This window comes from Brienomyrus brachyistius, chromosome 25 (genome assembly GCF_023856365.1).
Source record: "Brienomyrus brachyistius isolate T26 chromosome 25, BBRACH_0.4, whole genome shotgun sequence".
Lineage (NCBI taxonomy): Eukaryota > Metazoa > Chordata > Actinopteri > Osteoglossiformes > Mormyridae > Brienomyrus > Brienomyrus brachyistius.
Window position 1 is genome coordinate 6,449,038 of NC_064557.1, and position 16,457 is coordinate 6,465,494.

The following is a 16,457-nucleotide window of genomic DNA, read 5'->3' on the forward strand; positions in this document are numbered from 1 at the left end:
ACGAAAACTCCATATTGCCATATCAAATTCTTTTGACTGAATGCTCTTTCCATACATGGATCCATCTATCATCTATGCCCTGGAATGTACAGCAAGGCACTGAACGCAAGGGCCCAAGTAGCAACCAAGAGGAAGACTACAAAACTCAGGATCTGTGTGGCCTGGAATTTCTCCCAGAAATTTTTAACACTGGCATCTCAAACGACCCGTGTTGAATTCTCTCCTGCCCCTTCACTACCCTCGCTGCAGTGCGGTGAGTGCAGTGGTGCAGAATGGCTGCCGGCCATTCAGGTGGGGGGGCTACACAGTGGCTGGTGGTTCAAGTGGCTGTGAAGCGCTCTGGGTGGCTTGAAAAGTGCTATATAAATGCTACTTTCATTCATAATTCATTTCCAGCATTATCAGCATTTATATTACAGTTTACCAGCGACCTAACTATAATAAGTGATTTGAAGATAGATAGATAGATAGATAGATAGATAGATAGATAGATAGATAGATAGATAGATAGATATGCAGCAGAAATAGAAGCAATCAATTATTACTACGCCCAAAGTGTCTGAACGTTACTAACTTGTTAATACCTAATGTTCTGCAAAGCATTTAAATGTCTGCCAGTCGTTTGAAGATGTCAATATTGATTTAACTTATCGAGTACAATGTAATTATTGTACTGATGACTCGTCAGATGGATGCATTTTTCCATCGCTCTCTTCTTCCTTACACACATGGAAGTAAAATTGGACATTGGTAGCCAAGTGCCAGAGTGTGACAGGAACGCTTTGTTGAATTGCTAGAATAAAAGCGAAGTGACTCTCTGTGTTATCAGAGAGGTTGATTTATATTTTTTCTACCACACACACAGTACTTGAAATGAGCTAAAACTCTGCAGGCACTAAACAATGTTTTGCACTCTGTAGACAACATAAATGTGTGCTGAACAGCTTTTGACCCATGATGTTTATAGGTAAAGATGACGTCCTTCAGTTAGATGCCACCGACAGTAAGAAGTAGACTAATCATATGCGGTTTGGGTTGCGTGTGCTTTCCTGTTACCATGACCTTTGATCACCAGCCTTGCATTTATAGATCCCGCAGGTGGTGAGGTTCAGCTGATCCTGACGGACAGATGATCTTGTTAGTGTTAGAGAAAGAGAGTTTTACAGTTTTAGGATCACTAGTTTTTTAAAGGAATATCAGCCCTATTTTATGATATGTTAAGTGAATAAAATCTGCTTCCTGATACCTGTTTCCCACCCATGTGCAAAACCTGAAACTCATCCCTCCATATTGCGTACCGGTTTGTCCTATGCATGGTCATAGGAGTCTTTCCTGGAAGCTACAGGTGTAAGGCAGAGAATAACCCAGGATGGGGTGCCAACCGCCCACAGTGCAAACCTCAAATCAGCACGTTATTTGCATGTAACCATACCTCACCAATGAATATATATAAAGAGGTTCAGAATTTCACATTTCACATTAAGTAATGACGTACATTGAACAGATATAAAGGGCTTGGCTGTGGGAAAGACTGGTGTCGTGATATTTCTGCTGTTGATGCATCATCTGAACAAGCTCATGAAATGAAATTTAGAGGGAGTGAGAGTCTGTGGTCTTGTGGAGAAAGTTCTGGATTAGGGAGAAGCATTTTGACAATGTTTTGATGGGTAGAACCTTTTTAATTGACATAAAATAGCCTTGGATTTTTCCGATAGCCTGAGATCTGAGAATTATACAGTTGGTATGGTTTGGAAGAAGCCTGCCGGTGCGTCATGGGATGTGTCATGTTTTGTCATATATACAGACAACATGATTGTGATGTGGTGAATGTAATACTGATCTGCAACTATTATCTAATTTTTCAAGAGATGCCAGACAATAACAATCAATTAACAGGATTTCAGTGTGTCAGTACCGTATCGCACGTATTCATATACGTAGTACAGCATATACTCATACAGCAAAACCTCAAAGCAGAAGACCGCTAGATGCACAAAGCTTCTTAGCTAGAAGCATATTGATGAGGAATTTATATGATGCTGTTTTGTATCCATCCATTTTTAATAACCACTTACCTATTTACCATTGAAGTGGCTGCCTGAAATAATGTGACAATGCAGGATTTTATTTTACACACTCATAAGAATGTAGAATTACGTCTATTTGCGTCATACTATATCTGTCGAATGAAACACCCTTGTCTGTCTCTTTGGAAGAATTTTTTAAACAAAATATAATATATGAAATGTTGAAAGTATGCAGGAAAAATCCAATTGAGACAGAAATGGTTTTTGTCTTGGAGCAGGAAAGACAGAATGACATGGATTTTCTTTTTCAAAGCTCGACTTTCTTACTGTTAATTCCAGTCACTAATTCTGGGCTGAAAAGTTCTTGTTTTTGCAGTTCTTGACTTACAGATGATGCAAAAGAATTTAAAAAAAGCTGCTACTAAGCAAATGTAGGCTTCATCGCAGATAAACCTTCAGAGCTTTGGTCCAGCGTTGCCTCCGCACAGGCTTGTATGCGGATCTTCACAGCTGCTCCACTGGAGGGCATTCCCAGACCCATGACAAATCATGACAAATCAAATTTGTAAACAATAAACCAACCATTCTTTTCTACTCCAGGCCGCGTCCAATTATGTCTTCATATCCCAAAAGTCGAAAAACATAATCCAGAAGCAGGACTTTAAAAATAAAATAACGGTGGTTCATTTTTTGTGCTGATGTTCTGTAGAGGAAGTCGAAGCCACTTCCTCTATTTTGTCAGTGAATCGACAGGAAGTGACATCAAGTGAGCACATCTACGGAGCCTATGTCATCTCTTCGTCCACGTTGGCCCCTTCCACATCACAGTGACAGGGCTCCTCCACTGACCGTCGGTCCGGCGTGCTGCTGGCAGTCGTGGGATTCTCCTCTGATGCACGGATTCGGGAGGCCAGCATCCAGGCCCGTGCGACCGTGTCCTGACACGAGGACAGCTGGTGTTTGCGGTGCAGGATCAGTTTGGGGTTTTTCACGAGGGTGTAAAGCAGCAGCCAGCGCCTCCGGGCCCTGCTGCTCGACTCTGGGACGCAAAGCAAGGCAGCTATTAAGTGTAGGAACCAAATAAGTATTGTTGGGCATTCGTGAAAGGCTTCCCCCCTAGTGTTTTAAATAAAGCAGTTAAGTGTAATGGTGTTACGCATTGTAACAGGCCCTACACAAAGACTCCAGACAGAGAAGCCTTTATTTGCATAATGAAAAGCAACATCTATCAATTTCTGAGCTCTGTTTTTATATTCCAGAGCTTAACCTTAGAAATCAACACCAATTATAACTGTCAAAACCCATGCAGGGTAAAAAAACTGAAGTATAAAAAGTGTCAAATTCTCTATAACTTCAGATCTTCTATTATTTCAGCGAGTAACTACAATCCACACAAATATAAATGATTAAGATCCCTTAGGAATCCGTCCCAGGGTCTATTTTCATGCTACGCCAGTGAAGCCGGTACTGACCGAACACAGAGTTGTTGAATGGAGGGTACGGCGACAGCGCTCTCTTCTGCTTTTCCAGCCTCTCAGCCAATAGGAGATGGCAAAAGCAGATCATGACTGGGTTGCTATGGTAATGGTCAGCAAATATCATCCCAATCCAAGTATTATATCCTAAAAGCAAAGCAATGTACAGTTACTCCTGACTGTTTTTTTTTTCCAAATACTCCAAAAAATTTTCAAATATTGTTTAAAATGTTAACGTACATCTACATCCGGTGCTGAATAAATTTCACATATTGTGATAATTTCTCTGTGCATGCATGTAGTTGAGTATCTCAGGAGGCCCTGACACATTTTAAAATGTGCAACTCCAAAGTTTGCACCTGCTCCCTCGTGGAGGGGGAGGTCCAGTGTGCAGTATGTCCCTCCCCCATCTCACCTGGGTCTAAGGCCTCGTAGCCCCTCGGCATGACGGTGCGGTCGATGCGGGACACCAGCCAGGTGCCCACGATGGTGCTCATCAGCAAACGGGCCACGCAGTTACTCAGGCCCATAATCACGTTGTAGAAGAAGAAGAAGTAGCTAAAATTGTGGAAGCCCTTTCTGACAAGGAAATGAAACACATGGTGTGGTTAAGCACTGGACTGTTCTCCGCGTCTTCTGTACGGACAATCACTTACCGGGTTGTGTCTGTTTCATAGTACAATAAGTATGCACATCCATAAACATTTTGATTGCATTTTTAAGGGTACGATAGCTCAGAGTTTACAGTCTCAGTACATTCTGCAAAGCTAACTGTCCAACGATGAGAAATGAGTTAATAAAGCACAGCATTAATTGTTTGACTAAAGGACACTGGCCAAACTATTACCTAAACCAAGGCAAACACCAATGAAGTCATTAGTAAAAGCAGGTCAAATATCTTCCACCAATGATATGTGCTGCACTTGTGGAAACTCACGCCAACATTCAGTTTGAAGGACTGTGATAGAATCACATTGAAACACTCTCCTTTTCTGGAGAAAACGAGGCACATGTCAGTTTTCCGCAGCCGGCGCCAAGGGCCCCCCGAAACTCCACGTTTTCACTCCCTCCCTGGGAGTGTTTCTCTAACCAGTCCTCAGTGACTCCCAGACGGGGGGGAGGGAGCAAAAACGTGGACTGCGGGGGGCCCTGAGAAGGAGAAACGCTTAAATGTGCTTTTATAAAGAGCTGGGGAGACAGGGGGGTGTTGGCTAGTGGAGGGTGTCGTGATGAAATGCAGCGCCAGTCAAAAGTTTGGACATACCTACCTATACAAACGTTTGTTTTTACTATTCTCTTCATTTTAGAACATTTATGAAGACATCAAACCATATATGGTAACATATATTATAAAGTAACATATATGGAATTATGTATGTATTTGTTGGGGGGCAGCCATGTGGGTTGTGACTCATAAGGTTGCCAGTTCAAATCCCATGGTTGACAGAGTGACCCCACCTTTGGGCCCTTGAGCGAGGCCCTTAACCCCAATTGCCCCAGGGATTGGCTGACCCTACTATCCCCTCCACATCGGTTCCATGAGGTGGCCTCCTGGGATGATTTTCCAGCTGAAGGAAGTCCCACATATGCTGAGCTCTCATTGGCCGCTTTTCCGTTACTCCCATGTAAATGCTGAGCCCTCATTGGCTGCTTTTCCATCACTCCCACGCAAATGATGAGCCCTCATTGGCCGGTGTTCCATCACTCTCTGGTCAAACTCCTTCTAAACTCCTCCAAAACTATGTTTGCGTTAGCTGGCCGGGTCATGTGATACGACGCTACCATTTTCCTTTGTAGGAAGCTTGACGTGTCCAAACTAGTGACTTGTAATGTATTTAACATTAAAAATAACTCTGATAGTAAAAACTGTAGCTCATGGTGTATTAATTGCACAATAAAAGACCCATTGGATATTATAGCGGCTGAAAGCTTACCTGTTGTTTATTGCTAAGGGCTTCTGGCTGTCTGTGGGGGAAATCTTGTCTTGAAGGAAAAAGATCTGCACCAGTATAATCTGAATTATCACCAGGCCTATAATCAATACAATGGCTCCTCTGAAACAGTCAGGGGAAAAAAAGAGTCTGATAAGTTTATTATCGCATCATGCACCTTTAGCTGCATCCCAAACGTACGTGATCATTCCCCATCACCCACAGGACGATGCCGAAGTTTATGAGCACTTTCAGGCCGTGACCGTGTTGAATGGGCAGGACCACTCCATACACGAAGAGCAGCGCAAACAGGAACTGCACGAAGTGGACGATGATGTAGCCTGAACAACAGAAATACGCAATCATCAAAGACTGACCTTTTTTAAGGTGGGGCCTCACATCCTACATGTGTACAGCTGCAAATGCTTATAACCACAATAACAATAATGGGTTAATGCACGCTTCCTGGAGTACTGTTCCCGGTGTAAAACGCCTTTATAGTCTTTGTTGTGTCAGCAGATCCTGCTCTTTGATAGAGACAAATCTAATGGAAAGTTTCAATAGGACTCGTTGTCCAAGCAGAGTTGAAGTTGAAGCTGAATGACCTTTTTGTTAATTATTAACAATAATATGTCAACAAGGGAGGAGGAGATTTCAACCAGCGCTGTACTTACCCCATAAAGTGAAGGCGATCTGCCAGCCGGAATACCGGGTAATGGCTGCCTAGGATACATATTGCATTGTTTTATTACAGATGTAACCTACATCTGCTTTGTGTCACAGCTGATACCGTTTGGGTGCAATTATCTGCTATTGATTTCCTTTTTCTCCAAAGAGTTATGGTTAATTTTAATCAACACTAGCGCATTTTCCACATCATCAAAGAATCTCCGCTCACAACACTGATTGCAGAGCTAGGACTGTGGAACCTCTCAGGAAGGAAGCCTTTCTGTCCTGCCCAAAGCCTCTTGAGGTGCTTTCTGTAATGAAGGAGAAGGACAGGCAGCTTCAAATTACACAAGCCAGGCCTGGTAAACAGATCCCCTCTGAAGCCTAATTGGTCAACAGGGGGGAGATAATGGAAAAAGGCCTAAAATTTCAAATTGCACCAACCTGTAGCAGGACAATATGTGAAATATGTATGTCACAGAGGTCATGGCAGCGAAAAAGGTCGTAACAAACCAGGTCTCTAGATGAGGAAAATTGGAATAAATAGATGATTGTTCATTAGTCTAAAGAAGAAAAGCATAAATTTATCATTAAGATAAAAAAGATTTTATTTAGTACTGTATTTAATACTATACTATACTATAATAGTAATAATACTGTTACTGTTACTGTATATGTACTATGCTACTGCTGGTCTGTTCTATCAGGCTGGGCTGCAAATAATTGAGAATAATGGGCTGTGTTACTTCTGGCAACATGACTGAACTCCACCAGCTGAGGGCTCAGAGCGGCAAACTGGTTCTCCAACTGGCTGCAGGAGCTGACCAGTTCGGCCAGGGAGTCCCTCAGCTTGTCCAGCTCGTCAAACACGTAGCTGCTGAGGCTGTGGTCGGCTAGAGTGATCTAAAGAGAGTTCCGTCGCAACGGAAATCACACTTCGCGTCAGTGACACATCACAGCATGCGATGATATTGCCAACACTTAAAGGAAATGGTGCAAGACATGCTTGTCACTTTTTATATAGGTAGGTGCTCACCATGTACAGGCCAATCAGAGAGATGATAGAGGTGCCAATCATTCTGTTGGGAAACCTGAAATAAGGGTCCCAGTCGTAAATGTTCCTCTGAATCCAGTTCTTCTTTATTTCCCTATAAAAAAACAACAACAAAAATAAGCGCATCTGAGTTAAATACTCTGAACTGTAATGGCAGGTGTCTCATCGCATTAATGATCGCATCATTTGCTGCGGCAGGTATGGAGATTCATGGTCTGCTCTGAGTTTGAGCTTTACCTTTGTGGGGGTCTCTGCAGCAAAGTCTGCACGTATTTGGCCTGATACGTCTGAAACAGCTGCTCTGTTTCCTACAGAGAGTCAGATTAGAGCTCATGACAGCCTGATCTGCTTCATCAGTAACCCCATTTACTTCAGAACATCTACTTACAGTATCAGTGACTAAGCCAATGGGAGGGGTAGGGGTGGCGCTGCCTCCCTCCTCCAAAATCAGATTGGCTGCCCAGTGTACCTCAATTTCCATTGGGCCTCAGTGATGTCAATCACAGGACACAAAACATGGTGCTCAGAAACCCATGCAAGGGTGGCCCTATAATTTTAGTCCCAGAAATATACATGAACCATAAGCATAATTTTTGCATAATTTAAAGGGGCTCCACACACCAATCGTATCACTACGCAGAAGATGCGAGCACAGGCATCTTCTGTGCAGTGAAACAACTGGTGTGTGTAGTTTGCTAGAAGAAAATAGTTCCTACATTACACTGCTTACTACTAAGTCTGTGGATTATCACGAGGAACTGGGTCTTGAGGTGAACTGCCCCTTTAAGAAAAGGTGGTGTTTTTCATTTAGCTCACAGCATCCACTGCTACAACCACCATAAGATGAGTCGCACTATGGCCTTATGAATAGCGAAACCATTTAGGCGTGACACACAGTCACCTCACGGTCGTCCAGCCCCATGCGGATGCGAATGGCTTTGACCAGCATGTGTACGAAACGGCCCAGCAGGAACGTCAGGCAGAAAATGCTTGGCCACTGCAGGATGGGTTTCTGGAAGCTGCCCAGCACCTAGAGTCCAAAAGACAAAGGACAAAAACATCTATATATCAAGCTGCTACACATGAAAAATTATATACAAACGCTGCAAGCAATAATATATACAGCTCTGGAAGAAATTAAGAGGCCGATCAATATTTTTTTTAAATCTGCATTTTTAAATCCTGGTTTAATCCTGGTTCTGCTGGCAGAAGGCTATGCTGAGCAGCAGGCTGCTTCCAGGTTGAAAATTTCTAAGACAGCAGCACACAAGAATAAGGTGAAGCAGGAGACACTGGGAATGACTAGAAACCAGCCAGGCAGAGGGTAGATGTAACTTTCTAATCCCAGAGATGACTGCTAACTTATTTGACAGTTCCTCATGAATCGTAGGATGACATCAAGTGACTTTCAAAAGGACAGCGAAACATTAAGTGCAGGTGTGAAGTGCACTGCTAGGACAGTTTGTATCCTAGAAGCAGGACTGAAATCCCATAAAGCAGGGAAGAAGCCCTTCATCAATGAGGAACAGTGAAGAATCAGGTTGCTGTTTACAAAATATCTATATTTATATAATATCTCTTAATTCCAGAGCTGTATATACAAATTTAGGCACACAGTGGCGTGCAGTAATACCACAGCAAATACCCACGTGACCAGCTGGACAGCTGATTGCGTTCCATGCCGACACGATAAGCCTGCAAAGGAGGTTATATTGCACAGTTTCAATGGCCACAACATCATAAACCTAAATAAACACAACATGTAGCAATCAGTGAGAAGATCATCTATTAAACCAGAGAATCAGAAGAAAGGAATATGGCTGCAATTTTAAACTCTAACATCCCAAGATCTGTAACGTTACCTTTCAAAGCTACTCATTGCAAAATTGTTTATAGCACAGAATTAATTAATTAATTATAAAGTCAAATGTTGCAAAAGTAGATTTTAGGAAAGATTATACAATAGACACAGGAATGGTTTATATGCACAAATGTCTGCAGACCATGTCAGGCTGTAGATGAAGCCCAGCACAGCCCCAGCCTCTCGAACTGGGGAAGACAAGCAGGCGAAGAAAGGGTAGTAGGCAAGGCCAACCTCCAGGGCTCCGACAAGGTGCACGACAGCTGCACGGCAGAACAAATGCCTTATGCTTTCAGCACCTTTATTTTATAATACTCCACTGGAAATGACCAAGTAAATATACAGTCACTACACTAACAACATGTCATTTATCGGTGCCTTATAGTGTCTTGTACTGTTTGACATTTCCTGAAGATTGTACTGCACTTTGGTCAACAATTGTTGTTTTAAATGTGCTTTTTAAATAAGTGAAATGAAATGGACAAGAATGAGAGGACCAGTGGAGATGGTGCGAAATGAATGATGCATTTTCAGTGTTACAATAAGCTCGATACTGAAGAGCAGATTTCCAAAACTCACTCGGTCCACTGGGAACGTTTTCAAGAACTTAGTGAGTTTTGGAAATTTAACGAAAGTCCTTCATTGGATTACATGAGGACTGAGTGAGCTTTGGCTGTAACACGTGACGAGTCTGAATTTAGTCTCATCTCAAAAACAGCCACAAAAAAATAGAGGGAGTTTTGGAAAATTTGCTTTTCAGTTACAGTATGACCCTGGAGATTTGCTAGCTCTGGGATTAACAGATACATGAATAGAATAATTAGTGACAAAGTATTTCACAGTCTGTCACAGCGTGAAAGTATGTGCGGGTTATTCATGCGGTTACTGAGAAGAGGTCTACCTCTCGCCCACGTCGGGACGTTAAACGGTAAGTACTCTCTGGAGAAGAGCAGCATGATGCTGGTGGACACGGCACCAAAGGCGAAGCCGTATGACCATCGGTTACTAAGGCTCCCAATGAAGTCCAAGGGGCTGCCAAGGAGAAAGGAATAGAACACTGCCCCCTACAGTTTGTCTCAACGTTTGCGTGTGACTGTCTAACACAGTCAGGTGTTACTTTAAATGCTGCATTTTCTATAGTGTTGAAATATATATGCAGGGATGCACATAACTGATACGCAAGTACGCATTTGGCATGCAAAGGAATACATGCAGCAATTTCTTGCCGTAGCAACGCAAATACACACCATCCCTGGATATATATAACTGTTTGGTGACTTAATGATCTCAGATACATGAATTATTCTCTTTGGCAATTAAAAGCATGCATTTCTTCTTGTGAATAAGGTAGTCAGTTTGCCTGTGTTCTGTGGACCGCATTTGATTTCAACTGGCATCGTTTACTCTTCATAAACGGACATAAGAGGACGGGTGCGGGGGAAGCGTCTCACACTACGATGCCGAAACGGCCCTTCAGGATGGAGATCTTCTCATCGATAGCTAAGTGATTGACTCTTCTCTGTAGATACGACAGCACGGCAAAAATGAAGAACTGGAACGAATCAGACGCGTGGATTACTGTTCACATCACTGCAGACATCAATCGACATGCAAATAACGAACAACAAAAGGTTCCAGAATTTTCCCAGTCGGATGCCACCTTCCACACCATCCGTTCTCAAATGTCCCTCACAATGTAATAAAAACTTGTTATTTTGACATCATGGTCCCCACAAAGATCTGTGAATGCAATCATCCATCCATTTTCTAAACCGCTTATCCTACTGGGTCGTGGGGGGTCCAGAGCCTATCCCGGAAGCAATGGGCACGAGGCAGGGAACAATCCAGGATGGGGGGCCAGCCCATCGCAGGGCACACTCACACACCATTCACTCACACATGCACACCTACAGGCAATTTAGCAAGTCCAATTAGCCTCAGCATGTTTTTGGACTGTGGGGGGAAACCGGAGTACCCGGAGGAAAACCCACGACGACATGGGGAGAACATGCAAACCCCATACACATGTGACCCAGGTGGAGATTCGAACCTGGGTCCCCGAGGTGTGAGGCAACAGTGCTAACCACTGCACCACCATGCCGCCCCCATGAATGCAATCAAAAAACTAAAAGTGCCAAAAGCCTCATATGCTGTCTGGTTAGGGCTTGGTAGGGTTAAGGTCATCATGTTGGGATTAGAGTTTTCTACATAGAAATGAATGGAGAGTCCCCACAAAGATATAATTACAAACCTGAGTGTGTGTATGTGTGTGTCCTGTAATGAAATGACATCCTATGTAAGGTGTCCCCAGCCCTCTGTTTCCTGGAGGGTCCAGACTTACTGGAGCAGTGGACTTAGTAAGTGGTTCTCAAACTCTGATACCCCCAGAATCTTTGGGCTGCAGCACTTGAACGATATTTTTTGGAGGGAAAACTGCACCAAGTCAGTGGGAATGGAAAACGGATTGATGAAAATTGTTTAAATAAAACCACATTTGCTACGTATACGTGTTTAATAAATAGCTGTAAATTAAGGAGGATCTTTTGTAAAGGGACCAGACGCCCATCCTTCTATCCCTCTAACTGATCAAAGCTGCAGGGATACTGAATGATTTTATTTACCAACGACTAGACAACGGCTAGACACTTACAGCTGGAACAAGAGAGCAGTGCAGGAAGAGGTGCATGGAAATGCCATTGTCACACGTTTTGTTCCCCAAGGTTCTTCACGTAAAAAGAGGATGAAAAACATCTTAAGAACATTTCACATCTATACTTTACTAGCACAAAGATCTATAGATCAGGCACTATGATTTGTTCATTAAGATCATTAACGCACATTATATGACCGAGAAAGACGTTAAACGATTCCTTAATGTTATCTCCTGTTCCCTCTCCTTATCTGCTCCTCCCGTAACGTGAGTTGAAGCAGGTTCCTCTTTCCGAAACCGGATATATTTGTCTAACATTCATGCTGTTTGTAGGTATATTAGTTCTCAATGTACAAAACAGGTGTCTGAAAAGCATGGAATCCTGATTAAAGAATCTGACATCTGTACTGCTCTTAAACATAATTCTTCATTTAGCATGATTTACAAATGTTCTACTTACCCGTTGTCTCCCAGCCTGATCATCTTAGTAAAATGCGATATTCTGAAATTTTTGTACGATTTCGAAATGCTTTACAATCGAGCTGTAAATCCCTGAGCATGTGAAAAAGCATATGGCCGCATTCACGGTCATTTACTGATTGTTGTAGCAGAGAACTATGAACTGAACCAGCTAGTGGTTTCTCTTCCTTTATTAATCATTGACTGGCATTCCCTTCTCACTGCATCAAACTGCCATACTACTGTTCTTTGTGCTGAAAAAATTCCCTGATATGGGTTTATTTGCGATAACTTGATTTTTCTTATCTAGCTCACCTACTCTGTGAATGTGAGCTTAAAAGAAAATGTTTTGGCGACAGGAGCGTAACCCAGCTAAGGACAGTTTTCCCACCCCTGGGCCAGCACATGCATACCAAGCAGGCCCAGCTCCACAGGGGGGCCAGGGTAGGCTTGGTCCTCCCAATCATAACCTTAGCCCACCCAATCATAAGTTTAGCCCACCCAATCATAAGGCCCACGGTGAGACAAGAGTATGACTCTCCAGATCTCAGCAAACTGGTTTCCAGTGAGTTTTAACACCCCTTAATACCCAGCTGGTCTCCGGGACAGTTTTAAAAGTCTTATATTAAATAGCTCTAGTGCATGTTGCAACATGCAGATGATGAATGTAGGTGATGTATGCAAAGGAAAAATGACATTGCATTTTGGACACTATAGGCCAGTGTTTCCTCACCCGGACCTCAGGGCCTTCAGACGGTCCACGTCTTTGCTCCCTCCCAGCTCCCTGCCAGACAGTCCACATTTTTGCACCCTCCCATCTTCCTACCCATAGCTGGGGGGGAGCAAAAACGTGGACCGTCTGGGAGTCCCTGAGGACTGGATTGAGAAACACTCCCATGGCCTTATGTCTGAGATGGCAGGGAAAAGGCTGTGCTTCTTATTTGGTTTTAATATATTCCCTAATAACTTATTTTCTGATGTGGATTCATAACAGAAACGACACACAATTTTTATTGAATGCATTTATTAATTATGACAGCACAGTGTTTAATATGAGGTAATGGATTCAAGTTAATGGTGAGCAAGAATGAAAAGAATGATGTATAAAAGATCAAATTTACCACTGGTTAATAAAACTAAGGTACACAGATTTTCTACTAGTAATCCCAGTTATAATACGCCAAAGAAAAAAGTAATTAGCAGAAAGGATGAGGAGGGATAGAGGATCATGTCATTCAAATGTCAAGAGTCTGATCATGTGAGTCAGTGTCGTCCTTCAACAGCTGTTGTCTTTCACAATCAAGATGTTTTCTTTGGTTATCCTAGAGAAAGAAACCAACGTCTCTTTGAGCGAAATATCAGTTCAATTTCTGAAGGTAACAATGGATGAATTTATACTGGAACATGTGAAATATTGTGATGGAACTGGCACCCTGCCAGTAAGATATGGGTGGCAGTACTTACAGCCTCTGGACACAGAGGGCACACTCGTTGGGGTAGGTGATCCCATCAGTGCCACACACAGGGAGAAAGTTCATGGGACAAGCGCCGATTGGGTCCATTTTCCCACAAGCAGGCTGTGAATACAGGGGGGGACAGTGACTGGCATTGTGAGTCTGCTGCAGCTACTCTGTCATTAACTGCATGGTCATCACACTCCTTGGTAACTGTAGGTCTTTTGAGAGGTAAACCAGTGAACTGAGTAACAGCCAGTTCAATCGTATAAAGAAAACTCTCAATATAAGACAGAAATATTGGCTTGTTGTATTGTAGGTAGGATGTATAGGACATTCATTTAATCATGCAAATAAAAGTCACCATCTTACCTCCCTGGGTCTGCTGGTTTTCCCAATTGACTCTAAAACAAGAAGCACATACATGGAAAAGGTTGTTATCATAACAGCTTGTAGCTGGTAAGTTGAGTTTGCTGGTGTGTGGGAATGAAGGGAGATCTTACCTGCAGTGCAGATGGCAAAGAAGAACAGCAGGAACCATTTGTTGGCCATGCTGGATATTGGTGACTTCTGACGGGTGTGGGAACAGTAACAGCCGGCAGGAGAGACTTTAGCCACAAAACAGGTCACTCACACTACAACGCTGTGCTTAAGGTCAACTTTCTCACCATTGGTTTATAATTTACCCCCTGTGAATTACCAGCTGACACCAGATGTGCATGAATATCAAAAGTTAATGCTTGCAATAAGGAATAGTTTTACTTTTTTCCTGATGTCGGACTCTTGTGGCTTTTCAGGAGCGCATTGATTGCCTCTATCCTACCTGAATGCAGCTAATGACTGATTAGCATATGGAAGCTGCATCATCAACTATATCATCGAGGTCAAACCCTCAACACTTAACATTAGTATATGGACTTTAGGCATGTTAAATTAGGGTAAATCCTAAGTGCATTATGGTCTATGAACAATATCACTTAAGTCATAAATAAGTAGTATGATTTATTACCACTATACAAACATGAAATGTATCAACAGTGATGTTATAACAGGAAAACTAAGTATAGCTTATGTTTGTTATGCTTTCAATTCAAAAATGCCCAAGATATTTATTAATCAAAAAGATTGCTGTAACTACCGCTCTAATGACGATAGATTCCTGAACACAAAAACAGTACGTGTGTTTGGTGCTGACTCGCCATGTTGACAAACTAGTGACTTGATCTGTGGTTTTCTTTAACAGATAAATCAAAGACAATGCGATTTGTGCTTTCAGCCGTGACTTTCCTGCATGACTGATCCAAATTCTGCTGATCTGAATATATGCTGCATAATAGTGACCACATGTGTAACTGAAACGTTGTAATGAAAATTCCAGGGAACAGTTACATTTATTAAGCAGTTACGTTCTCTATTAGCTCAATGGAAAAATGTAACATATTGCTGTAAAATAACATTCCATCCTAAGATGAGTAATATAAATGTCAACTGAAGAGAGAAGTATTAATATTCTATTGTTCCGCGCAGATTGTTTTTAAGATTAAGATATACATGCAGTAATTAATTACAAAATAACAACTGAGATAATGAATAGATTAAAAGAAACCATATCTTTGTTGATTTTGCAATTTCGTTAAGTACGAAAACAGGCACCGTTTGCTTTTATCGTTGCGCCGTTTGCTATTATGGTTATTTTGTTTCGATTAAAGGTTAATTCGCTTTTAACTGCAATTTGCTCTGAACAAATAAAGTATCTTATTCCTTGAATCTTATGAAAATAAGATAAACTGATTTAAATATGCACAGCTTCACATAGATTAAGTTTTCTTTGGAGTTAGAAGTAAAGTCATCGTTACTCACGCAGTAAATCCACAGCTGAAGACCCCCGGTCTGCTTTTTCGGCACACAAGCACAGTTAATGTCGCTGGTTCTGTCACAGAAATCAGGTATCAGAGCTGTGTGTTTGTCCAGTGAATCACCTCCTTAGAGCAGAGCGTATATGAGCAGTCTGTTCCGTATCTCAGTTACGCAGAATCGACTACTTCCGTAGACTGTTTTTGAAACCACAACTCAGGTGTGTACATTAGCTTTAACATTCCATCACCTTTCTTCAAACACTCGAGTTATTGTGTTGACAAGGAATGACACGTAGCATTACTGTCACAAGAGGCCCAGGTGTTGAGGGGGCAGGATGCCAGTGCAAGTCCAGGAGGTTTATTGGGTAATGCATGGAGTAGACTATAACAACTGAGGTTACATGGGAGACATAACAACTGAGGTTACATGGGAGACATAACAACTGCCATTAGCAATGGCAACACAATCACCAAAGTAACAGTGACCACTACAACAGAACAAATGCTCGACTTGCCAGCCAGGGACTAAGCCCTAGATATACAGGGTGAAACAGATGCAACACACAATGGTAATCTAGGGAGGATATAATTGGTAATTATGAGGCAGGGGTTTATTATTATGATAATAGGGTAGGGGTGGCCAATCGTATCCGCAAAGGGCCGGTGTGTATGTGGGTTTTCACTGCAACTCCATAATTAGATTACTAATTAGAGAACTGATTGGCTGAAGAGTCCTCACACCTCAGTTTCAACAGCTGACCTACAGGTTATCCAAAAAACCTGCATGCACACCGGCCCTTTGCGGGTAAGAATGCCCACCCCTGTAACAGGGTAACACAAGAGGTAAGTCAGACAGTACTCCCCCTCCCGAGGTGTGACACATGCTGTAGAACAGCACCACCTGCTGGGCGACCCCTTCATGACTGATCAAGTCAAGTGTCTGCCTGGGTTCCCCCGGATCACCGGCTTCCAAAGGCCTCAGAATGGGGACAAACACAGACATTTGGGGTGGAGATGGGAC

At 42.5% G+C, this 16,457-nt stretch overlaps 2 protein-coding genes across 5 annotated transcripts; both read right to left on the minus strand.

Moving 5' to 3' along the window:
• Positions 1-1,658: 1,658 nt before the first annotated feature.
• On the minus strand, positions 1,659-12,266 carry stra6l (STRA6-like). 3 transcript variants are annotated; one of them, XM_048996538.1, is made up of 18 exons: positions 12,128-12,266; positions 11,668-11,740; positions 10,469-10,569; positions 9,919-10,049; positions 9,160-9,280; positions 8,806-8,851; positions 8,058-8,186; positions 7,394-7,464; positions 7,139-7,250; positions 6,849-7,005; positions 6,547-6,622; positions 6,332-6,413; positions 6,108-6,156; positions 5,657-5,774; positions 5,437-5,556; positions 3,918-4,081; positions 3,500-3,649; positions 1,659-3,066 (listed from the first exon to the last, which is right to left on the minus strand). In XM_048996538.1, exons 1-18 carry the CDS (start codon positions 12,148-12,150, stop codon positions 2,813-2,815), a joined length of 1,977 nt encoding a protein of 658 aa, XP_048852495.1. In that variant the 5' UTR covers positions 12,151-12,266; the 3' UTR covers positions 1,659-2,812. The 3 variants fall into 3 exon arrangements, with proteins under 3 accessions (XP_048852495.1, XP_048852496.1, XP_048852497.1); XM_048996539.1 differs by having other exon boundaries at positions 5,437-5,501; positions 5,635-5,774; XM_048996540.1 differs by lacking the exon at positions 9,160-9,280 and having other exon boundaries at positions 8,790-8,851.
• Positions 12,267-13,133: 867 nt separating this feature from the next.
• LOC125720525 (probable pancreatic secretory proteinase inhibitor) lies at positions 13,134-15,821 on the minus strand. 2 transcript variants are annotated; one of them, XM_048996033.1, is made up of 6 exons: positions 15,685-15,821; positions 15,441-15,510; positions 14,084-14,150; positions 13,953-13,984; positions 13,591-13,703; positions 13,134-13,448 (listed from the first exon to the last, which is right to left on the minus strand). In XM_048996033.1, exons 3-6 carry the CDS (start codon positions 14,130-14,132, stop codon positions 13,403-13,405), a joined length of 240 nt encoding a protein of 79 aa, XP_048851990.1. In that variant the 5' UTR covers positions 14,133-14,150; positions 15,441-15,510; positions 15,685-15,821; the 3' UTR covers positions 13,134-13,402. The 2 variants fall into 2 exon arrangements, with proteins under 2 accessions (XP_048851990.1, XP_048851991.1); XM_048996034.1 differs by lacking the exon at positions 15,685-15,821 and having other exon boundaries at positions 14,084-14,188; positions 15,441-15,673.
• Positions 15,822-16,457: the final 636 nt, after the last annotated feature.